Source organism: Zalophus californianus, chromosome 9 (assembly GCF_009762305.2).
Source record: "Zalophus californianus isolate mZalCal1 chromosome 9, mZalCal1.pri.v2, whole genome shotgun sequence".
Taxonomy (NCBI): Eukaryota; Metazoa; Chordata; class Mammalia; order Carnivora; family Otariidae; genus Zalophus; species Zalophus californianus.
In genome coordinates, this window is record NC_045603.1 from 4969325 (window position 1) to 4993971 (window position 24647).

At 60.0% G+C, this 24647-nt stretch overlaps 1 protein-coding gene across 4 annotated transcripts in view; it reads right to left on the reverse strand.

Annotated features, from left to right (window-relative positions):
- Positions 1 to 24647, reverse strand: part of PRR5 (proline rich 5) — a 51376-nt gene that overhangs the window by 22297 nt on the left and 4432 nt on the right. For 2 of the 4 annotated variants that reach the window (XM_027595001.2, XM_027594999.2), the window contains exon 2: positions 5020 to 5139. In XM_027595001.2, coding sequence (XP_027450802.1) covers positions 5020 to 5129 — 110 coding nt within the window. In that variant the 5' untranslated portion in view covers positions 5130 to 5139. Of the gene's footprint in view, positions 1 to 5019; positions 5423 to 24647 lie in introns of those variants that run through there. The other 2 variants (XR_004819327.1, XM_027594998.2) reach the window with 2 other exon arrangements.

Consider the following 24647-nt stretch of genomic DNA (forward strand, 5'->3'; position numbering starts at 1 on the left):
AACCGTGCCCCCGGGCCAGGCCCCGACGTGACCCTCTGGTAACTGGGGTGACAATGCCACTTCCAGCCGTGTCCGCTTCATCCGCTCCTCAGCAAACAGGTCCCACTCACACCCTGGTTTCAGTGCACCTGGCTTCAGATGCTAGCCCCCAGCCCTAACAGGGTTCCCGGCTGAGCAGGAGGGGCCCGTGCCCACCTGCACTCCTCCCTGGGCACCTGGCAAGGGCCCTGACCCGCCGGACTGTGGAGGGCACAGTGGAGTGCCCGTGTCCTTCAGCGGCTCCCCATTTCCCAGCTGTGAAGCAGGTTCTGGAGCCAGGATAGGGAGGGCTGCACACGGCCCTGAGCCCGGGCTAGGGTGTGAGAAGTGCTGGCCCAGAGCGCTCGGTGGTGCGGGGGGGAGGGAGGTGTACTGGCGTCAGAGACGCCACAAACATAGTGGCTTAAAACAACCCCGGTGTGTTTGCTTACGTTTCTGAAGGCCAGAAGTTCTAACTCAGCTTCACGAGGCTAAGATCAAGGTGTCGGTGTGACGGGCTCCTTCTGGAGGCTCTAGGGGAGAATCTGTTTCCTGGCCTTTTCCAGCTTCTAGACGCGCCCAGGTGCTTGGCTCAGGCTCCTCCCCCCTCACGGGAAGCACTGTGGCACCTTGGATCTCTGCTTCCATCTGGCCACCTCCTCCCCTGCCCTGTCCCCCGGGACTCGCTCTTATGAAGACCCCTGTGACGACACTGGACCCCCATCTCGAGATCCTTCACTTAATCACACTCGCAAAGTCCCGTTTTGCCTTTAACATATTCTCAGGTTCTGGGGGGCCAGGGTGTGGACATTTTGGGGGGCCATTCCTCTGCGGACCACACCCAGACTGCCTCAGGGGGGCAGGAGGCTCAGGCCCCGGAGCGGCAAATAGGCAGGGGTGGGGTAGGGGGAGCCAAGCACAGGCCCCCAGCAGCCTCCACCCCCACCCCCCAATCAATGGATCACCCTGGAGCCTTCAGCCAACCTCCTCCGGCCCCTCAAGAGACCCCACCCCCCCGAGGGGGTGGTAGACACGCAGGCTTCGGAGTTGGACCTGGGTTAGATCCTAGCGTCTGCCCTGACTCCCTGGGGAGACCTGGGCAGTTCCCAAACTTCTCTGAGCCTCAGTGTCCTCTCCTGCAAAATGGGGCCAATGAGCCCCACCTTGAGGGCTGCTGGGGAATAACAGGAGCACCGTCAGGCCTGCGGTTTGGTCAGGGCCCAGCACAGGTCAGCACTCTGAGTGCAGGGCTCCCGGATGCCCAGGATAGGGGAGTGCATACAAGGTGGCTGCCTCCAGCCTCCAGGTTCTTACCAACACCCACCTCTCTTGATCCCTGCGCCATGACCTCAAATCAGACCTGGGGTCAGACCCCCAGACCCTAACATTAGCGTGGGATCTTCAGCAAGTCCATGCCCCCACGCCATCTCAGTTTCCCTCTCTGTAAGCCGAAGATAATCATCCCAGCTACATGGAGGGAGATGACGCGGGAGGGAGGGAGTGTCCCACGCAGGGCAGTGTGCCTGGCCCCGCATGCGGCCACACTCCACCCTGCTTGGGGCCTCCCCTCCCATACCTAGAAGGTGGGGTGGGCGCCGGGCTCTCTAAACCCCAAGCATTCGGGCCGGTTCTGGCCCGCAAAGAACGAGAGTTAACACTAACTCCATACGATTAACGCCCTCTGGCCCAAACACATGCCCAGGGGACCTGTGTTAGGCAGGCCTTTTAGGGCCTTTAGGGCTGAGGTTTGGGGAGCTCCCTCTCGCCCCTCAGCTCAAGAGCATGATCTTCATGGAACTAGAGGCCCCACCCCTCCAGACCCTGTGAGGAGCTAACTGGGGCGGCCCAGGAGGAATGCCTGGACAGAGCGGGACGCCACCCGCCATGCCCGGGCCCTTGAGAGAGGAGAATGGGTGGGGACTCCAGGTGGAGCAGCAGGTCAGCCTCCTGGGGCCCCGGCCTGTCCGGGGCCCTGCACTCGGCTTGGCTCCGGGCACAAACCCGCCCAGCAGAGAATCCTCGGCCCGTGGGGCCTGGCACCCAGCACTCACTCAAACATTTCCTGCACACCCAGGAACCGACATTCTGGAGGAAAGAAAGAGGCGCAGCTGGGCCGGCTGCGCGGTCAGCACTCACCCATCTCCCAGTGTATCTTCTTCCGGGAACTAAACTCGACCTGCAGTGACCTCATTCCTTTACTTATGTCCCTGTTTACCTCCTGACTCCTTCCCCCAAAGCCGGGCTCAGGAGGCTCTTCTTTCTCTGCTGACTCTTGGCCCTGGGGGCCGCCCAGTGCCAGGGAGCGAAGGAACGAATGAGCGAACGAACTGAACGATGAATGTCTAAGTGAATACACGGATCCCGTTCTCATGAGAGCAAGCTCTGGGGAGGAAATTTAGGGGATGTGCCCAGGGTCACTGTGGTGGGCTGAAGAGAGTCCCCTAGAAATTCGTGTCTACTTGGGAAACAGGGTCTTTGCAGATGTAGTCAGTGAAGGATCTTGAGACAAAAATCATTCTGGATGAGGGTGACCCTAGAGCCAATGACCGGTGTCCTTGTAAGGGAAAGGAGAGGGAGTTTCGGTAACAGCGGCCCAGGAGAGACCACGTGAAGACAGAGGCAGACAGCCACAAGCCAAGAAACCACTTGAAGCTGGAGGAGGCGAAGGATACCCCCCTTGAGTCTTCGGAAGGAGCACAGTCCTGCCAGCACCTTCATTTTGGACTTCTGGCCTCTGAAACCACAGGAGGATACATCTCTGTTGTTCAAAGCTACCCAGCTCATGGCAATTTGTCACAGAAGCCCTATGAGACTACTATGGTTGCACAGATGGCCGTGGAGTCCAAACAAGGAGTGAAGAACTCAGCAAGGCAGGCCCCGGGGGCCGGACACAGCTGTCCTGCATGAGGGCTGTTGTCCTGGGGGCCCCGCGGGGAGCCCTGCAAGAAGGGGTGGGCGGGCAGAGACCAGAGCAGACCCCAGCCCTGCACTGTTCCCACTCAGGGACGGGCAGAGGAAGGCACTTTGCCTCTCCTTGGCTCGGCATCCCCTCTGCCTGGGGAGGAAAGGGGCTCAGGCCCGGCCCTGTCCTACATGGGTGACAGTCACATGGGCAGGTCTGCTGGGTGCTCTGTGTCCCCCTCTGCACCTCCAAAGGGGGGATGTGAGAAATAACTCCCTCGCTGGGCAAAGTGAACCAAGGGACATGAAGGGGTCGGGCGAACAGGATGGCAGGTGGGAGCGGCCAGGTGCCCAAGGGATGGAAGACTCAAGCTGGGGGAGAGGAAACGTGTTCTTCTGAGGCCTGACAGGTGCTGGAGTTCTAAATTCCATTAAGTGAAAAGCAGTGGAGGGACTCGGGCAGCCTCTCTCAGCAGGCACCTCCCTGAGCTCCGCAAGACTCAGAGCTGGCCCCAGGGTCACACGGGCAGGTGGCTGTCTAAGCCAGTGCCTTCCCCTCTGTCTGGACACCCCCCAGCAGGAGACCCCGTTTGGGGAAGAGGGGCTCACAAAGCTGCTGTTGGTGAAAGCTCAGGAACCAGCAGACTCCTGAGGGCCCCTCCGACCTCATCCCTACTGGCCCACCCCAGCATGAGTTTGGGCTTGAGTTCCACACTACCTACCATGTGCCGGGCACCGCACAGAGGGCTTGAATATGTATGTTTGCACTTAATCCCTACAACCGCCCTGTGAGGTGGACACCCTTATGAGCCCATTTTATGGCTATGGAAATTAAGGCCCAGAGAGGTTGAGTGACTTGCTCAAGGCCACACAACAGGGAAGAGGCAGAGCTGGGAATTGAACTAAATCTATTTGGCTCCTACCACTAAACCAGAGAATGGGGGGGGGGCGGGGGTGCTTGGCATGTATCTACTGAACTCTTGAGACGAGAAATCAACTCTTAGGACACTGTGCAGTCAGTGGGTCACTGAGATTCCCCAGTGAGAGTCCTTCCTTTACTGTCTCCACATCAGCCCGGTAAGGAGGAATGCACACGCCCACTGACAGGGAAACTGAGGCAAACCCAGCCCCAGGCAGTCTGCAGCTTGGTAGGGGACAGAAGCCAAGCATGTGGATGATGGGGTCCTGCCTAGTGCCCAGACAAGGATCTCAGGCTGGTGGTCCCGTACCCATAGGATGCTCAGCAAAGTCTCCATGAACAGAATCAATGTGTAGCCACACTGACAGCCGGGTTCCTGGGGGCTAGGACCACAGCCAGCGGAGCGTCTGGCAACACTTCTCTGCCAGGTGTGTGGTGTGGGGGAGGGGGGACGGCATCCACAGCCCCCCTGAACAGCCTCTCACTCTCTTCCCCTCCCCTCCCTTTTCCTTTTGGTGGAAATGTCTACTTTGAAAAGGGATCAGGAGCAGACACGCTGGGGAATCCCACTACATAAACCATCTCTTTTCCGATCCCAGCCTTGCTCTTCAAACAAAGCTTGGGGGTGGGGTGACTTCCCACGCCCCTGCTAGTTTGGGAAAGGCCCCCAGGGGGGAGGGTCGTCTCAGGAATGCCAGGCAGCTGCTGCACCCCTGCTGACAGCTGGGAGGACAGGGGCCGCTCAGGGGAAACTACCCGCCCACCCCCCTCCGACCAAAGGGACCTTCACTCTGAGACAGGAAGCGCAGCGGCCACCCACCGACAGCGCCCTTGAGGCTCAACTGCGAAATGGGAAAAATACTTCCTGCTCTATTTACCTCCCAGATTGCCATGAGCACCGGGGCGCAGACGTGGGAAGACCCCCGGGTGGGAGGCAAGCACGCAGGCTCCAAGCCCACCCCGTCGCCCACCAGCTGGGCGCTCCGGGACGATCCCCGAGTCCGCGGTCTCGTCCCTCCCTTCTAGAAACACGTTGCACTAAACTTCCCTCTCCGCCCGCACAACTCCGGCGGAGCAAGTTCTTTGCGAACTGTGAAGTGCCGCGGCGCTCAGGCCTCCGTTCCTTGCCTGCGGGCCCGACGGAAGGCTCCCTCTCCCCCGCCAGGAGGGCGCGGCCTTACCTGTTCCAGGTGGCGTTGGCGCAGGCCCGGCGCTGCTGCGTGCCCCGCTCGTCCGCGCCGGCGGCAGCCGGCTCTCTCTTGCCCAGGTCACTGAGGCTGGGTGAACTCATGAACTTCAACCTGCGGAGAGTCCTCATGGTGACCCCGGCGGCCCGCTCCGCGCCCACGCGCGCCCGGCGCCGCGCCCTACGCCACGCCGCGCCGTGGGCCCCGGCCGGCACTGGGTCCTCTACGAGGAAACTTGGGCGAGAGCAGGAAGCTGAGAGGCCCTCCGGGGTCCCGCCCCGGTCCCGCGCCTCCGCCCGGGGCCCCGCGCCGGCTGGCCCGCCGGGTTAATCATTGCTCCGAACGGCCGCAGCGAGGAGCGCGGCCGGCAGCGCGGACCCGGCGCAAACGGAGGCGGGGGCGGGGCCGGGGGCGGGGCCGCGCCGGAGGGGGCGGGGCCCGAGCCGGGGGCGGACCCGGGGCGGCCCCGGGGGCGGACCTATGCACGGTTGAGGCGGGGCCTCAGGCAAAGGGGCGGGCTCGGGGGGGCGGGATCACGAGCGGGGGCGGGGTCTGCCCTTCCCTGGCTGCGACTGCCCCAAAGCCCCCTCGGTGTATCCCTTCCGGGTCGCGCTTGGACCCCTTGGGTCTTCCGAGGGCCACCTATGCCCACAAGAAACCAACACTCGTGGGACGCACAACCCAATCCCAAGCGTCCCTCCCGAGGCGGCCACTGGGGCCACACGCACGAAGCTCAGTGACTCCTTTTCACCCCTCATCCCTTTGCCAATGCTTCACCCAGAGTCACCCCCCTCCTTGCCATCCCCACAAAGGCTGTGCCCACACAGATCCCTCAAGACTCTGCCAGGTGGACACAGACTCCTCCCAGGTTCTCATGAAGACCTGGTGGAGACCTCCAGCCCCCTTGGGGCACTGGGCTGGGACCTCCCCCCGCCACCTAAGCCCAGCCTGAGCATGCCTAACCACCCTCCTCTGGCGTGGAGGGGTTGACAGACTGGGGGCTGGGGGAATCATCAGTGGCCTCTCCACCTCAGAAACCAGCAGAGCTGGTGCTCCACCCACCCTCCGGGTATCAGTGATGGTAAAAATAAGTGGGTCCCCTAAGACTCTGTGGCTGCGGAGAGTAACCCCAGTGAAGGGAGGGTGCAGCCTTGGTGCTCTCCACGCTTTACACAGCACTTTTGGGCGCTTGGTCTCAGGCCAATCTCCCTCTAAGAGGTAGGAATTCTTTTATTAATTAATTAATTAATTTATTTATTTATTTATTTTTGAGTATAGTTGATACAGAGGTAGGAATGCTTCCTTCCCATTTCTCAGTTGAGGAGATGAGGCCTAGAAAGTGAAATAACCTGCCCAATGTCGTACAATCTGCAAATGGCAAAGCTGGGCCAACCCAGGCCTCCTAAGCACACAGCACAGGCACGCACAACAGCTCCCCCCGGCCCTGCCCCCCCTCCCAAATCAGACAGGGCACCACAGTATCACTGCCCTCATCCTACCTCCTGGGCATTTCCTGGGGCCATGCCTGTGCTGAGCAAGTTCTGGTGGCCCCACAACCCCTGCCCCCGTCTTCCCATAGACACTTCCCTCGTAAATCCGTGGGGAGAAACGAGGGGCTGATCCTAGACTCTCAGCAGGTGATGGCTGCTCAGAGCCTCCCCCTCCCCCATGTTGTACAGAACAGGGAACTGAGGCCCAGAGGCCACTGGGTCCTTTATGCCAGGATGTGTGCCTCTCCTGCTTCCTCTCAATGGCAGAACCAAAGCACCCACCCCCTGAGAAAGCGATTCCTTCGGGGGCTAGCTTATTCAGTCTGATGCAGTGTAGAGACAGGAATCAGTCTGAAGGAGGCAGTGGCTTCGCCCCCAAAGCGGGGCTCTATCTGCCCAATGTCCCAGGTGGGATGGTCTGCCAAGATCAGGCCAAGCAGCAGATGAGCTTCTTGCGTGGCTTTGAGGGCCAAGAAAGCCCCATATAAAATGTACAAGAACCTCACAGGGATGCGTGGTCCAGTTAAAGTCAATCCGCCTTTTTCCTGAGCACCTGTTATGTGCCGGCATTACCCTCACCCTTGGCAGGCAGGAGGCAGGACCATCAGACTCCCTGGCCCTGAGCGCAAAATCGACGGAGCAGAGACCAGAGACCGTGGAATCCCGCAGAGTGCATCATCCCCAAGGCTGAGACCTGCACAACCTGGTGTGAGCTGACAGGCCAGGAAGGACTGAGCTGGCCCCTTCCTCGCCCCTGGCGGTTTCTCACCCCTTTAGAAACACCTGGGCAGCCTGTATGCTCCCTCTACCTCCACCACCACCTGCCCAGGCCGGGAACCAGACACCTCCCTCCATGCCAGTCATCTCCCCCTTCTCCGGCTGCCTTCACCCCGGGGGTTAGGCTCCGGGGTTGCCCTCTGGTCATCTGGTGACTTTTCCATCCTAGTGCCATGAGCCAGGAGGGCAGGGACGGTTAAACTGGCTCAGTACTCTCTTCCCAAGCCCGCTGCACAGTAGGCATGCAGTGCAGATTGAGGCGAATGGATGGATAAACATCTGTCCACAGGAGTGGAGGGACTACGTTAGACCATAGGAGTGCAGATGCTTTGTGGAAGGTGCCCCACTGCACCGAGACAGAGTGGCGGTGGTTACCAGTGGTGTGAATGGGGCGGAGCAGAGCCCTGGGGGTGGGCCCTGGGTAGGATGGGATGCATGGTGGTTTCCCGAGCCAGGGGAGAGGCCTGGCTTTGCTTGCTCGGCACATTCAGGTGGGTGGCGCTTAGCACGGGCTCTGGTGCTGGCGGGCAGGCTGGCAGGAGCGGCCAGCTCAATGTGGGAGGGAGGTGGACCCCTCCGGATGAGAAATTAAAGGGAAAATGGGTGGCATGTGGGTGAGGGCAGCCCAGAGGGGGAGGTGGGAGGAAGGGAGAAGAGGAAGCGCTCCGGGAGCAGTGGAAAGGGGGCCCTGGGAGCGGCGGAGACCAGGGTTCTGGGAGACGCGGCCAGCAAGAAATTCCAGAGGTAGGGATGGCTGAGGGACTTCAAGGCTGTCTGCAGTCTGTGTTAAGGAATTTGCTGTAACTGCCCCCTAGCCCTGGCTAAGGACGTCCGTAAAATCTGTCTACACCCGATAGCCCAGAGCCAGGGTACAGTGGGGACTCAGGTGAAGGTGCTGCTGCCCTGTGTTTGGGCGGGTGACAGGCAGTGAGGGGTACAGGGATATGGGGGTGGGGCTCAACAGCCCAGGGGAGAAGCCAACCCCCAGGGCTGGAATCTGGGGCAGAGGCCAGGAGGAGACAAGGCCGTCCCAATCCCCCAGGACCGGGGACAACGGGGCGGCCACGAACCAAGTCAAGCCCCTAAATGTGTTCTGCACAGCCTGCAGTGTGGGGGAGAAAACAAAAAACAAGCACTGTACGCAGCCAAGGTTTCACGGTGGAGAGATTGACATAGAAACCCTGATTTCTGGCTTCCTGGGAAGCATCAGATGACCAGGCCTCCTGGGCCTGAGGCCCCACGTGACGGCCGTCGCTGAGCTGCTGCTCCCACAGGCAGGCAGAGGGGCTCTGGGCGCCCACCAGGCCCTCCACTCATTTATGGGGCCTTCCAGGCCTGATGAGGGCTTGGGGACTGAGCAACTGTTGTGCAAGGGTGGCCCTGGGCAGGGCCCATCCGTGCCGAGACTCAGGGGAGGGAAATGCCCTCTGTCGAAGGGATTGGGAGACTGGGGTCCCAATCCCCCAAACTGCCAGAGTAACCTTGCTCTGGATCCATGCCAGGCCAGATGGCCCCAACCATGCCCTTTCCTCCCCCAGGACCGAAGCTCTAGGTCCCCCCTCCCACCCACCAGTGGGGTGTCGGGAGTTGGTACAGGGCCCTGGTCACCAGGAGGGACCCCAGGACTTGTCCTTCTGTTGGGAGAGAGAGCCCTAGATTGAGCAGCCGGAGCTGGGGTCCATCCGCCCTGCCACCAAGTCCGGTGATTCCCAGGGCCTCAGTCTGCCTGTCTATAACACAGATGGGATTGAGGGTTAGGAGCCCTGCCTGTCACCGCTCCCCTGCCCCAAGTGTCCACGGGTGAGTTTGAAGGACAGGGGAAAATGAGAACCATAAAGCCCTTTGGGGGCCACGTGCTCCCCACAGACGTGGCCAGAGATGGCGAGTCAGGTGTCTCTGATACTTGCAGTATGGCTGTGCCGAGGGGCTGGACCAGAGGTTCTGTCTTCGACCAACGGTGACCTGTGGGACGGGCCTGGCCCCTGTCCACCGGCTCACGGCATTGAGACTTCGCACCAGAAAGCGCCCTGGGGTTTGTTCAAAATGCCCCATCCAGCTGCTGCTGGGAACCTCAGTCAGGATCTGTGGGGGCAGGGCCTGGGGGTCACTGACGAGCACCTCGTCAGTGGTGGACTGACGAGGGGACTCTCATGGTCCCCCGGGGTCTGCAAAGCCCTGAGCCTGGCTCAGCCCCTCACTTCCTGGACGGACAGCTCTGCACCCCAGGCCTCCAGACTTCGAGTCACCAGGGAGAGTTCTGGAGCTCCAGGACGCCGGCCTGTGTCTGTGTGCCCTCCGAAGCGGGGAGTCAGCCACCCCGACGCGGGTCCGTGAGGGGGCCCAGGGAGTGGCAGGGCGGCAGGGCATGGGCGCGGACACCAGAGCTGTACTGGGTCCTCAGGTCGTCTAGGCTGGGGGGGGGGGGGTGGCGGGGCGAGGCACATGCCCAAAGTCCCAGTCAGCAAGTGGTAGAGCGGAAGCTGGAGCCAGGCCAGCTTGGGGGGCAAGGGGGGTGGACGGCCACCATCTCCGTCACTGTCACTAGCGCTGTCCTCAGCCGGCCCGCGTCTTGCCCACTTCCAGGCACTGCCCGCAATGAGGGGGCAGCTTTGCCCCCTGGTGGCGAAGCCTGGTGCTCCCCCGGAAGCCGGCTGGGAAAGTGCCTCCTGCACCCTGGGGTCTTGGACACTCAGGGTGCGGCTTAGCAATGTGCCGGGCACGGGGAGCCATGGCCACGGGAGGAGTGTCCGGCTCACTCCTCCCTTCTCCGGGGTGGATAGGGGTGGCGACATGCCTGCCCCGCGAGGGGGTGAGGTGGGATGAGACAATTCACGTCACCATGGGCTGTGTGCCAGGGGCCTGTAACTGGTGCCCGTTAGGGCCGCGGGGCAGAAGGAGATTCCCGAGTCAGAGCTGTGATGCTGGGTGACTCCAGCATCGCCCGTGATTCGGTTGGTCATCTCAGACCTACTACAGGCCAGGCACTGTTCTAGGTGTTGTGGATACAGCAGCGGACAAGAAAGACAGGGTCTCTGCCGTCATGGGGTGAGCTCCCGTGCTGTCCAACACCTCCTCACATCTTCATGTGCCCCTCCAGTCTCCTCTCGACCGGCTGAGCCCCCAGCCCCATCCCACGGCCACCAGGACCCCATCCTGAGCTCTTCCCCAAGCGGGTGGTCTCTGGCCTCTGTTCTCCGAATACTTCCCCTCCGCTTGCTCTGGATCCAGTTCTAGGGGCGGGTGAGGAGGTTCTGATGAGCAGAGGTCCCTTGTCGCCGACACGATCACCCCGTAACCACATTCACATGACCCTCTCTCCAAACCCGACTTTCCCATCTGTGAATGAGGTCTTGAACAACCAGCTCCCCAGGCCCTTCCGGGGCAGGCGTTGGATAACCCCGATTCTGGTCTATAAATAGGTGCCCGAGGCACAGTGAGGGTAAAAGCAGAGCAGGAGTGGGGCAGAGCAGAGATTGCAGGCTTCACGGCCCCCCCCAAAACCAGGGCCCTTCCCTGGGGGGCCACCTCTCCTGCCAGCCTCTTAACCTCCTGGCGCCTTGTCTCCTCTGTTGAATGGAATGGGGAGACAGAACCATGGGCCTGCCAGCATGAGGGTGAGGTGCCATGAGAGCAGTGACCGCAGACCAGGCCTGGGGAGCACTCACTAGGGGCCGGTACGTTACCGCCTCCACCCTGACTTTCCATAGCAATTCTATACGGAGGCAGCTGCCCCCGTCATCCCCGTTTATAGGGAAGCCAGCTGGGGCCCCCAAAGATTAAATGACTGGTCCAAGGTCACACAGCCAGGTCAGGATTCGAACCCAGGCTGCCCGGACTCCACGTCGGTGCACTCGATGACCTCCCTCGCTGATGAGGTCGCAGGTGTCTGCCGGGGGCCCGGCACAGAGCAGGCCTGGAGTAAACGGCAGCCACCGCTGCTTCTCGTAGGTAATCAGCATCACCTCGAGAGGCAAGGTCGGCAGCGTGCGGGGTGGGGGGAGCTGGGGGCCACCGCCACCCGGGTGCCCGTCCCTCCCAGCCTCCTCCCGGAGAACGACCCTGCCTGCCCCATACTGCACTGCAACCTTGATTTGGATACAGACCCAGCAGTCGGCCTGCCGGACTGAGTCCGGGGGGTATCGGCTCTCCTGCTGTGGGCAGACTGGTGTCCCCCAGCAAGACACGTTGAAGTCCTAACTCCTGGTCCCTGTGCACGTGACCTCGTTTGGACACAGGGTCTTTGCAGATGTGACCAGGTTGAGATGAGGTCATCCTGGAGGAGGGTGGGCCCTAAATGCAATGACTGATGTCCTTATGAGAAGACCCTGTGAAGACACAGAGAGACAGACACGGCGGCAGGACAGCTGCGTGAGGACAGAGGCGGACAGGTGAGAGTGGCCGCTCGCCGAGGAGCGGCACGAGGTGCCGGCAGCAACCAGAAGCTGGAAGAGACAAGGAAGGAGTCTCTGCCCCGCCGACAGCTTTATTTCAGACTTCGGGCCTCCAGCACCGCGAGAGGATAAATTTCTGTTGCAAGCCCTCCAGTCTGTGGGCCTTCGTTAAGGCGGACCCAAGACACGACCATCACCTTCCCTCCGACGGGGTCTGCACACCCCCAGGCCCTGGCTTTGACCTCCGCATCCGGGAACCCGACATCCAAACGTGGACAGGTCGGGCCCCAAGGCCAGCCAACCGGAGACACCTTCGTTCCCTTACCCCTGCTTTCTCTAATAGGAACGCATAAATCCCAGGAGATGAGGGGGTTGGGGGTGGACAGCTTTATTTCTCCCTCAGGCGCCTCCTTGGCCAGCAGACTTTTCTTGGAAGAATCCTTGGAAAGAACAACCCCTCGGGATATCGGAACTCACACTGACAACACAAAGGCCTAGGAGGGGGAGCCTGAGAGAATGGGAAGGTTTGGTGCAGGACTGGGGGCCTCAGGAAGTGCTCTGTCACTCAGTGCTCCCTTCCAGGCCGGTCCCAGGGCCCTAGGAATTACTAGCCCCAGGTGGGCATTCCGGACCAGCAGGGTATGTAGGAAGAGGAGGCATCCAAACTTGGCCTGCATTCTTGACTTCATAAATAAAGCCCAAAGAGCCCGGGAAGGAGGTGGCATTGGGTTATCTGGACGCTGCCAAGTGCGGGGCTGTGCCCCTGGAGGCTCGTGGAACGCCATTCCCCTGCTCCTGCAAGAATGTGGTTCAAAGTCCACGAAGGAACGGATTTCATGAATGGGGAAAGTACTGCTGAGATTCATGGAGGGGTTGGGGGCGGGGGGGCGGGCTTCCATCTCCCTAGAGGGGTGGGAGGTGCCCCTTCCGGAGTCCCTGGCCCACATATCTCCACCATAACCCGGCCCGCTGGGCAGCCTCATTCCCCACTACAGGTGGACACTGAGGTCCCACATCCTGATGTTGCCCACGGGGTCACAGGCCGGTGAAGGGCAGGGCCAGGGTGGACACTGGGGTGCCCACTCCAGTCCCTGGCTTACCGCACGGTGGACTCTGGACTGAATTCATCCGCCTGGAGGCCAGGCCCTTCCACACCTGAAGTCTGGGCAGGTACTGCTCCCCCGCCCTCCTCCCAGCCCCCACTGGTCCAGCGAGCACCGGTCCCAGGCCTGTGCCCGCCACTCACCCACCCCTCTGGGCCCACAAGCCCCTGTAAGCTCGGGACTCCTCCCTGCCCCCAGACACGGCCTCCTGGCCTTGCAGCCTGCTGGGGTCCACCTTGCTGTGAGCACACTCACTTGCTTCTCAGCTCAGAGGCTTCAGAGGAAGGCCTCTGCCTGCAAGATTTCCACATTTCCAAGCCTGGTGTCCAAGGCCCTCCACAATCTGGACACAGGCTTCCAATCCTTCCATTACTGCTTCATCCCCTCGCTGAGCCCATCCAGGCCCCTCTCTGCCACCAACCTCCAAGCAGAAGACAGAGCGACTGCTTGTTCCCCAGACTTTCTGCCTGCTTCCCACCCCTGGGCCTTTTTCCGGGCGCTGCCTTCCACCTGGGAAGCCCTTCCTCCCTCTCCAACTAATTTCTTCTCCAGCAATATTGATGATAATAATAATACTAAGACAGCAGAGTGTCTTGATCCAGGGCATGGGCTGTGGATTTACCGGTGAACAGCGGTCCACCTCGGGCTGATGACTGCTGTTCAACTGTGCCTCAGTTTCCCCATCTGTACAATGGGAACCATAACAACACCTTCCTCCTTGGGTGATTCCCAAGGCTGAAAATGTGTCCACAGATATGAAACGGGCCAGGCGCACAGTGGGTGCTCATCGGTCCGAGCCATTATCAACAGCTGCCCCCACCCTGGCGATGCAGAGCCCTTTCTCCTCTGACCCAACTCGGCCAGTGACCCCCAGGCCGTCCTCCCTCTGACTGGGCCCGCCTCCTCCCTCAGACTGGGTGCTTGCTGAGGCCGTGGCTGTGGTGAGCAGAGGCACGAGCTAAGTGCCGTGCCCGGTAGACACAGACAAAGACATTTCTTCTTGACTGACTTTGGTCGGGCTCCTCAGAGCCCTCTGCTGGACCGACCTTGGGCTCCCCATCCGTCCTTGCAGGACCCAGTCGGAGCAGGAATCCTGCTGGGCCAGTTGAGCCCAACCCCCCACTCTCCCTATCTTATCACCCTGGCCTGCCTTCAGCAAGAATTCCCTCGAGTAGTCACAAGAGTGCCCCTTACCCCCCAGGTTTCCTCCCCACCCACTGGCCCCGGCCCTGCTCCTTGGCCCTAAATCCCTACTTCTGCTTGCTGGAGGGGTAGCTGAGGCTAATTTCTCTCCCCCACTGCGGATCCCCGTCCGTAGCTAGGAAACCCACAAGCTCTGGAAACTCAAGTTTTTTCAGACACTGGCCGCAAAATCTGGATCCACCCTGATGTAAGGCTCTTTGGCGTCCTTGTGTACCCGACTCCGTGTGGATCTAGGACAGAAACAGTCCCTAGGATGTTGCCCTGATAACCTCTTGTGGGCTATCAACAGGTTGAATCATCATTCAAAAATCCAGCAGGAGTTCCCAAGTCACATCTGGCCCTGAGGGTCTCAGATAAGGGATGGAGGTTGGAGGATTTGCACCGATGGGAAGCTGAGTCACAGAGCGGGTCGGTGGCTGAGCGGGATTCCACCGGATTCTGGAGACAGCCTGCCGTTTAGTAGGAGCCTTGGAGACAGGTACTTTGCAGACTCTGGAAAGTGCTCTGTAAAAAGCAGTCACCCCTGGGGGCATTAGGATTTTTTTGCATTGACCACTCAAAGGTCAAGAGGCTGGACGATTTAAAGAATGACACAACCTGAAAGCTCTCTCCCTAAACACATCTCCTAGAAACGCTAGATAAAAAAAATGGCACATCTTCTAAACGCGTAACTTTTATATGTGCTTGTAAGAAAGTGAGGAAAATCACCAGGGACCAGAATGATAATACTAATATTTATCATTCAGACTGTCTTATTCCTACACTTAGATCGTATTTAGTATTGATTTTACTGAAGGCCTGAAGAGTGCTTGAAAGATTCGATCATTCAATGCAGAGGGACACTCTCGGTGCCTTAGTGCATCAAGCCCTTTAGCACTTCCAGCAACCTCAGTCATCGCTGTGCCCATTTCACAGATGAGGAAACTGAGCACATCCCGTGCTGGTGGAGCTGGGATCCGAGCCCCGGCAGTCTGGCTCCCAGAGCTGTATTCTTCAGTCTTACGCTCTACTCACTGTGCTGTAATCAGCACGTCACAGAAGAAGGCTATGAACTAAAAGCTGGGGTGTTGAGACAGAGGGTAAAACCAGTGGTCAGAAGGGAAGACGCTGAGCGAGCAGGTCAGTGCTGGAAAGGCAACAGAGCTCACACAAAGCCAGGGCTCTCGAGGGGCTGCGCCTCTAATCAACGGGTAGTTGAGAAAAAGATCGGCCCCCTGGCGAGGAGAGATGACCAAGAAAACTGGTGTTTCTCTACCTGAGCTCAAGGGAGTTGGAAAAGCACACAAGTCCTCTGGAACCTGTGCGGGCATCCGCCCTCACAGAGGACGCGGCTTGACCAGGATGGTGATAGCTCGGGGCTGCCCGCCCGAGCCATCCTCCAGGTGCCCTGGAGGGGCAAGCCCCCAAGCCGGGCCGGGTGCCCATAGACAACCCTTGGCTGGAAATAAACTCGCGATCCCAAGGACACAGCACCCAAGGAAACAGGCCACCAGGAGGGAAGAAGACACAGACTACAGCTATATCAGGACAAGACTCCTGGGAACTTGAGCCAAGAAACTGCTGGAAAGAGACTGTAGAGCGAATTTGCTTAACACAGTCAAAGGCATACAAGGAAACAAGAACAGAGCACAGTGTTATAAAAGCCAGCTGCCTGCTGGGAAGCCAGCGCCCTGGGCTTGGGGATGGGGCTCAGTGGTCCCAGCTTACCGGGCACCCAGCTAGGTGTGCACGAGGGGACAGATTTGGAGGAGGGAAAAGATTATTTTTGTACTTAAATATATGTGGCTCTATAACAGATGAAGGTGAAATCCCTGTGGATTTTGAAGATGAGCCAGGACGCTTCAGTCATCTCGAGGTTATGGGACCTCACTGGGTCCCTCTTGCAGACCCCCTGAGGATGGCCCCCCGTCTCCCCAGCAGTTAAGGGGAGCCTGGGGACCTGTTCCAGACACCAGGTCCTTGGATCAAGCCAGACCACAGGAATACCAAGGATGCTGCTCAGCACATCACACGGGGACCCCTTCATGGGCTCCTAGAAGGATCACCCCTCGGGTTTCATTACCAGGAAAACCCGTGCTTTCCCCTTAAGGGCATTCAAATCTAGCGAGCGGCCCTCTTTTTCTCTTTGCTCTTGTTGCTAGGAAGCTCAGAATAATCAAAAATCAGTACATATCTCACAGGTATACTGGACCTCCTGGCATGCTTTATTTATTTATTTCTTTCAATTGAGGTGCATCTTGATAATGCTTACGGCAACAACACAACCACGGGCATGCCTTTATGAACATTTTTCTAACAGCCAAGCACAGGCCCGAGGAGGTACACACACAGTCATAGCATCGCAATCCCCTCTGATGCAGGTATCCCTAGTCCTGCTGTGTAGACAGGCCACTGAAGCTGTGGGAGGCGAAGCGATGTTCCTGCAGGCACACAGGGGGTCAGGGAGAGCAGACGGGGCATTTCCTAGGTGGCCCACAGAGCAGGGGAGCCACCACAGCCTGACTCCCTCCCCGGGACCACAGAGGGCAGGGCAGGGAGCAAGAGACTCAGGATCCCACTCCCAGAGGTGTCTGGGGGGGAAGGGACCTTCTCCCGCACCCCCTGGGGTCCCTCCTACACAGTCCCCTCCTCACACACCTGTGTCTACAGCTGCTACACTTCCCCCGTCCGTGAACGTGGTTTAAGTTTGGGAACTGACACAGTGTCTAAGAAAGGCATTTAACAAAAACCACCTGGTCCCCCTTTCCTCCAAAAAAGGCCATTCAACACCACAGCAGCAGGAGGAAATGAGAGTCGGGCTTCCCAGGGAAGGGTGCCGGGCCACCCTGCCCGACACTGCCTCCCCAGGCCCTCCGCACGCCGCTGCTTCCCGCAGGAAGCCTGGCCCAAAGGGCTCCAGGAGTTCATGGAGTCCAGCTGTCCATTTTACAGATGGGGAGACCAAGGCCCCAGGCGGGGGTGGGGCACACAGGTCACCCACAGGCAGGACTGTCCTAACGTGTGGGGAAAAGGAGGGGATGCTGAGGTCCTACTGGGTGCTGGGTACCCACCTCCCTCCCTCGTGGGGCCGCCCTACCAGTCAGAATGCCCGCTTCGTTTTCCAGGGAGGAGCCTGCAGTTCAGAGGGCACTGGCTGGCCCTGGGGGGCGCACAGCAGGTAAGGGAAGGGCTGAGATCTGAGCCCAGCTCTGACCCAGAGGCCGCCACCATGAAGTCATTGTGAGCACCTCGTGGATGCCAGAGCCTGTGCCCAGAGGCCGCCACGTTCCCCTTTCCCTGGCGAGTCACGGGAGGGCAGTGGGTGGGGGGCAGAGATTGCCTTGGGGAGTCCTGAAGAGCCCTCAGCAGCTGTGACATTTTAAACAGGCCTGGAAAGATGACCTTGCTCGGCCAGGGCCCGGTGGGCCGCGCCCTCAGCAGGGGCCGGCCTTGTGCTCAGCAACTCCACCTGCCGGATGCAATCTCCCAGCAGCCCGCTGGGAGAGGCTCGGGCGCGGAAAACACAAGGCCACACAGGCAGTCAGGAGGTGACCCTCGGGCCTCCCTCCTGTGCCCTTCACCCACTGCACCTGCTGTCCCAGACCTGCCCGGCACCGGGCCATAGCTGGAGCTCAGACAGACAGGGTCTCCCTCCAGGATTGGCCCCTGTCTCCCCAGAGCCCCAAGAGCTGGGCTTGGAGTGAAGTCAGGTGAGGGGGAGGGCCATTCCAGGGGAGCACCAGACCTGTGGGGCGTGTGAAGGGTGAGAGCCCTACCAGGCAGGGGGTGTGGAGGCTGAGGGGGGGAAAGTGTGTGCCATGCTGCCGGCCTTGGGGTGTGTGAAGTTTTCAGAAAAGCCGCTGCCTGGGGTTCAGGCCTCTCGAGGCCATGGGCTATCTCCCCTCCCCTCCCCACACCGCAAGCCCGGCCGGCCCCCAGGTTCTGCCGGCTTGAGTCTCCCACCTGGTCCCACCATCACCAGCATGAGAACACGCGCATGTCACGTGGGGACGATGGCAGGACCTCACGGGGTTGTGGTGATTCAGGTGGAAGGGGCCATGGATGCGAAATGAGGCGTGGGGGCCTTTGGGAACCCCCTCCCACCGGGAAGCTGAGATGAGGTGGGCCCATATTTTGGGCTCTGTGAGCACTAGGGTGGGGGGGTTACACGTGGTTCGCTGAGCTGAAAAGCCCCGGGACCTGCGCCCAGCCTGCCCCTCTGACCCCAGCCCTCCTGGACCCGCATCCGTTTGGGAACCCCGTATCCGTGGGCGAGGTCAGCTGGCTGGCCTCAGATCCAGGCACCGTGGGGCCCCAAGAGCATGATGCAGTCTCCCCAGCCCTGGTCCCCGCTGCTCATCTGCTGAATCCTTTGAGCCAGGAAACCAGGCTCCTCAGGAACGGCAGGAGCTTGGGCTTTCCCCAGCTTCCACTGGTGTGCCCAGGTCCCTGTTACTGTCACCTGTTTCATTTGCTCTGACTGCAGTGGCTGCAGGGGTGTGCTCCTGGGCTGGGTGGGGATCCTGGGGTACAGCCAGATGACTTGCCAGCCACAATCAGAGAGAGGGATCCCCATGGGTCTGCAAGTCCCCCCAGTGACAGGGCCAGAGCCAGGACCTGGAGGCAGACACGGCGTCCTGCCACCTGCTCTCCCTGAGCCCTTCTCTGGGTCTGGGGCGTGGGAGGACGGCCTTGCCCAGACACCTGGCCTGGTCCCCCAGGGGCTCCTTGTTCGGGTCTTCTCGGTGGTTTCTGGTTTTGCATAACAGAGGCTTTGGCTGTCTCTCTGTGGTTCACAGCGTGGGTGGCAGATAAGGTGGGGACGGAGGTGAAATATCTCTGCCCAGGAACCGAGGCTGTGAGGCAGCCTTGCAGCACCTGTAAACTCCACTGCTCCCCCATACCGCCTCAACCCACAGCGGTCTCCCCCCCACTGCAGGGGCAGGTGACAGGAAGGGGTCTCTAGGGCTACACCACAGGGATGAGACAAGAGGATGTTGGCGGTAAGCTCCCAGCCTCTTGCAGGTACCCCACCAAGCTGTCAGCTCTGGGGATGTCTGAGGGGAGAGAGAGAGAGGAGTCAAGAGCCTCCCTGAGGCCTCCCAGATGAATGAAAATGGAGGTCAACATCCTGGAGAAAGCTGCTCTCCTTGGAGGCCCCGCCCAGTTCATGGCCGCATGCTTGCCCTTCACTCTATCTGGGAAGACCTTCCTCTAAGCCAGGCCTGGTCAGCCAACTCCTATTCATCCTGCAAAACCCTGCCCAGGGTGACCTCACCCAGCAATGTCTTCTCCAGGAGCTCCACCACAGTTCGTATGCATCTGCATTTGGGGGACAGCACTGCCCAGGCTGCTTGGAGGTTGAGAGTGAGACCCCTCTCTATTAAGGACATGTTCCTGACTTTCCTTGGCTGGTTCCTGTGGTCATAAGTACTACCTAGCACTCACTCACAGTGTTCCCGGGTGGGCAGGCAGCTAGCAGCCCTTCACTGGGGACACAGGGCTGCGAGGGCAGGGCCAGAGGCTGTGTGTATGTCCCTCCTTTTCGTTCAGTGAGTATTTCTTGAGAACCTAGCATGGGCCAGGCCCTGAGCTAAAGTGCTGGATTTGAATCCGACCTTGGCCAAATCTTTTACCCTGTGCCAGCCTTGGTGTCTACCTGACCACCGTAACTGTTCTGGGAGGAAGAGACAATGTTCGGGGGAGGGAGGAGTCCCCATTTTATCAACCAGGGACGGAGGCCTGCCCTGGGCATGTTGCCGAGTCTAGAGCCCAGCAACCGAGGCTACACCCAGGGGGCCCAGCCCACCCCCACCTTGCGTGTTCAGCTGAAAGTGGGGGTAGGGGACCTTCACCTTCGCCTGGTGGAGCAAGGGAAGGATGGTAAGCCCTGGCTGGGGCTGGGGCTGGCCCCTTCCCCCGCCCTCCTCCCTTCTTGCCCACCTAGGGCCTACAGCACCTGTTAGCACACGTGCAGGGAAGAAGCTCATCTGCCTCAGGGACATTCTCAGCAACACGCCCCCCCTCCCCCCACCCAACGCCAGGGCCTGTAGTCTCCTGGAGCACCCTCTTGGCCCTGGGGCCGACAGACCAAGATCATGGCCCCTGACCTTGACCGTCAGCACAGAGGAGGCCTTTTCCCTTCACTGGCTGGTTCTCCTCACCTTCAGGGAAAGCAGAGGAAGGCTCACCCGTGCTGGCCCCGCCCCCTCTGTGACTCAGTGGGCAGACCTCGGTGGCAGGGGCCCACTGCTGCTCGGAGCTCTTTCTGGTTGATCTTGTGACATGACACTCACTTCCCACTTCTGGGGGCTCACCTGTCCCCAGGGTGCCTCCTGTGCTATATCTCGTCCCCTAACCAGCCACCCTGGGCGATGCTCTGACCACAGATGACAGAACATGTCGCAGGGAGGACTCGAGGTGGTGAGGTTTATGATGATGCTCCCTTGCTGTATGACGTCAGCTGCTAACCCCCTCTCTTCAGATGACCCAGCAGAAGCCCTGGAGGCTCTGTCAGGGGCAAGGGCTGCAGGAAAGGCCGGATATTCCAGGTTGGGCTCTGGGGACAAGCAGACCTGGATTCAAAGCGCAGCTCTGTCACTTACTGTGACTTGGCCTCAATTTCCCCATTCCGTGAGATGGGGACACAGCAGTGCCTGCCTTGCAAAGTCGGGGCAAGGATCTCACAGGCTCCTTAGTGCAGAGTGCCTCCCGCAGTGGCAGGCTGGCAGGTGGAGCGTCCAGGGCTCAGAGGATGCAGCTCTCGTGATGCTCTCGGGGGGCACGCCCCCTCTCCCCCCGCATCAGTCAGGATCCCGTCCAGCCCTCACCTTCAGGGTCTTACCACTCCTACCTCACCTTCCCCCAGGGCTCCAGCCATGCAGTACTCACTGGCCTGGCACACCTGCTTTCCTAGCAAACCCACCCGCCAGCAAGGTGCCAGCTATGCAAGGCCGATGGCTGGCCCGGGGCCTCCCCTGGGCTTCCCTCTGTGACAGCTCCATCACAGCATGGGTCTGCATCCCGTCAGCCTCCCTCATCGGACTACGTCAGGCCAGTCCGATGGAGAGCTAGACCCAGCAGGCAGGAGCTGTGTCTTTGTGGCACCTGCCTCCCAGAGGTTTGGCACATGCCTCTCAACACCCGTGAACACGCCCTGCCACCGGCCTGCTTCCCTCCAACAGGTAAATGCTGGGTTTGCAGGATGGACATGAGGCCTGACAGATGGATGGGATGAGCTGCTCGGGGTCACACAGCTCCAAGGCCGGGAGGCCAGCCCTCCTGACCCCCAGGGCTCTGCAACAAGCCCCCGCCCACCTCTCTCTCTCCTGGCCCCAGAAATCCTTCCCGTCCAGCTAAATGTCCATTGTCTTGGAAGGTCAGGTACATGGAGTCCCTGTCTACAGAGTCTATTCCAGAAAGGCAGTGAGTTTCCACACAGAGCACACCTTCTAGCTCTGCACACGTCCCTTACCACGTGTTTCTAAAACCCCGCCGCGGTCCTGGATGTCACTCACTCACTCGCTCACTTGTTCATTCACCAGACACTCCTGGGGTTCCGCTCTGTGCCAGCCCCAGGCTGAGCCCAGGGACCTAGAGATGAATCAGGCAGAGCCCCACCCGGGAGCCTTTGGAGGGAAAGAGACTGGGGACAGATGAGCATGGGGTGCTAAATGCTGCCTCAAATATATGAGCAACCATTCCAGGGGCTGCCCCATCTTGCCTGGGTGGACGCAGGGCAGCCAAGAAGACTTCCTGGAGGAGGAGGGCACCTTCCAACAGGGCCTTGAAGAGCCAATGGAAGCCCCCCCCGGGCAGGTGCAGAAGGGCAGGAAGAGTTCCAGGCAGAGGAACACAAGGGGAGGCCGAGAGGAGGGAAAAGTGGGGAGCAAATAGGCAGGCGAGATGCCCTGTGTGCACGGGCAGGCACTGAGGGGCGACAGTGGCTCTGATCCAGCACGGGGTGGGAGGTCTGGGGGGGGCGGGGATGACCCCCGGCCACCCACAGGTATCTCATCAATAGCTTGCATGTGACCTGGCTCCCTCTTACAGCTGCTGGAGGCAAGCGTGGCTCCAGGACCAGAGCCTGCCTTGGGAACTCTGAGCCCCTTGGGAAAAGCCGCTGCCTTAGGCTAGCAGCTCTGCAAGCCCCCTCCCAGGCACCAGCTCTGGGTCCTCCCTGGGAGAGCTGACCACAAAGCCTGCTGGGGCCTCTCTGGAAACCAGACCCGGTCCAAAAGCCAATGAATGCCCAGCAGGCTGGTGTGCAGAGGTGACGGAAAACAAGGACACAGGTGCGCTCCAGTCAGGAAAGTGAGGTTTGCCCCCAAGTCACAGCCGGGAGACCAGGGCTGAGAGGCGGAGCGGCCTGCCAGAGCTCACCCAACCCGCGTGGACGTGGTGAGTGGGCCCGGGCGCTGAACCCAGCCCTGACGGTTCCGGGGGCTCCCCCAACCATGGCATCAGTGTCCCCCATGGGTCCGCGGAGCCTCGAATGCTGGCCTGCGGCCAGTGCACCCAGAAGATATTTTATGAATGAGTGAACAAAAGAATCTGAACCCCCTGCTCTTCCACCCCCACCACACGGCAGTAGGAAGAAGCCATCTGCTACTGTTTTTTGTTGTTGCTGTTACTCTGAAAATCAAATGCACAAACCCAAGTCATAACTCTGTGACGCATCAGGACGGACAGACACCCCAGCCCCTGATTCCGGGCGAGAACCGAGTATGGCCTCCCAGGGACAGGAGTTAGACAGACGAGGGCCAAATCTCCGCTCAGCCACTAGTAGCCGGAGACTCGACCCGCCGCACCCCTGCTCTGAGACTTGGTATCCCCACCACGAAACAGAGGTGTAAGAGGACCTACCTCCCTTGCGGGCCGCCGTGAGGACCAAGGAGGTGGGACCCTGCAGGGGTGAGAGCAGGGCGGGGGGGGGGGGGGGGGCGGGGGCGCGATCCCGGCCTGCTGGCCTCCTCTGCCTGCGATCCTGGCCGCTGGCCGCTGGGTAAGCTCCGGAGCCCCCAGCGCTAACTGCGCTGGACGCCCTGCAGGCAGCTGAACGACTTACACACTCTGAGGCTCCCACATGGCCAAAGGGCAGAGGGGCCAAGGAGGGCGCGGGCAGGTGGCCCACTGGGCTCCCCCGTGACTCAGCAGGACTCAGGGAGGCTGCAGGTCTAGGGACGGCTGTACCCTGTGCAGGGAAGCCCAGCTGCTGCTGTTTCGGATAAATATTTTATCACTGCTCACAGAGCAGTCCCCAGGAAGGTGCCGGCAGCCTCTGAGCCCGCAGAGCACCCCTTCCTGCCCGGACAGAAGGAAGTGGCTGGGTGGGGTGCAGGGTGGGGTCAAGAGCCCAGACTGCTAGCACATTACGGTTCCGCTGAGACTTCAGGTCAGCTCAGCTCAGCAAATGCCCCCTGAGCCTCACCCACACCACCCTGCCCTGTGCTGGGTGCTGGGTGCTGGGCTCAGCCCTGCTCTGTGGACAGCTCCCACATTCCTCTTCAGCATGCCTTGGAGCACTAGCCCTCTGCCCTTTGGCCCAGGCACATGTCCCATCCCGCTGGCCCAGTGCCATGCCACCTCCCCCAGGAAGTACTCCCGGCTTTCCCCCCTTCTTACTGTGTGACCTCGGGCAGGCCCATCGCACTATCTAAGACTGTTCCTAAAATGGAGCTGATGACCCCCACTCGTGGGGCACAGGATGAGATTATATAAATGAAGGGTCTCCCAGCACCTCGCCCACATGGAGACATTCTCTTTGGGGGGAGCTGAACACCAGGCATCCAATCAATAAATATTGAGCGTGTCTCAGGGTGGGACACAGGGACATCTAGCACCTGGCTCCTGTTCGCAGGGGTCCACGATTTTACTAGGGACACGGGACCTAAATAATACTAATAGTAAGCACAGCGGCAACAAAACCATGACAGTAGTAACAGCTACCACGTTTCAAGCCCCTGCCATTGCCAGATACTTGACATCACATCCCCACGTTCACACGTCCCAGCAGCCCTGTGCCGTGGGGGTCTTACCCTCACTTCGTAGCAGAGTGGAAACCACAGCTCCCCACCTCTCCATAGCCAAAGCCAAGCTCAGCGTCTTCTCCCAGGCTTCCCTCTCCACGCTGAGTCTACTGTGCCAGGGACCATCACCACCACCTACTCAAGTCCGAGACTAACAGTCCTGGGGACTCAGTAGGTATTGAGCTCCCTGTCACAGGAAATAATCAAGCAGGGGGCATCATGTTTATTATCATCAATGTGTGGCCTCAGTGGCTGGCTTTCAGTCCATCTTAATCAGACCTAAACACTTACCAGCTGTGTGACTTGGACGAGAGACTGACCTCTCTGTGCCTTCCTTCCTCATCTGTACAATGGGATCATACCATGGCCTTGGAGGGTTACATGAGGGCAAATATGTAAGCTTCTAAGCTGTCTTCAGGTGCATCTCAAGGGCTGCCAATGTGTTGACTATTATTATTTTGTAGATTTACCTTACCCTTCCTCCTCATGGGAACCAAGCAGGGAAGACATCGAAATTTCCATGTCACAGATTTGAAAACCGAGGCACGGAGAATAACCCCTCAGACTCAAAGGGTATGTGGCAGAACCGGAACGAGAACGCGGGTCTCCTGGAGCTGAATGGGGGCCACCCTCCCAGCCTGGGTCCTCCAT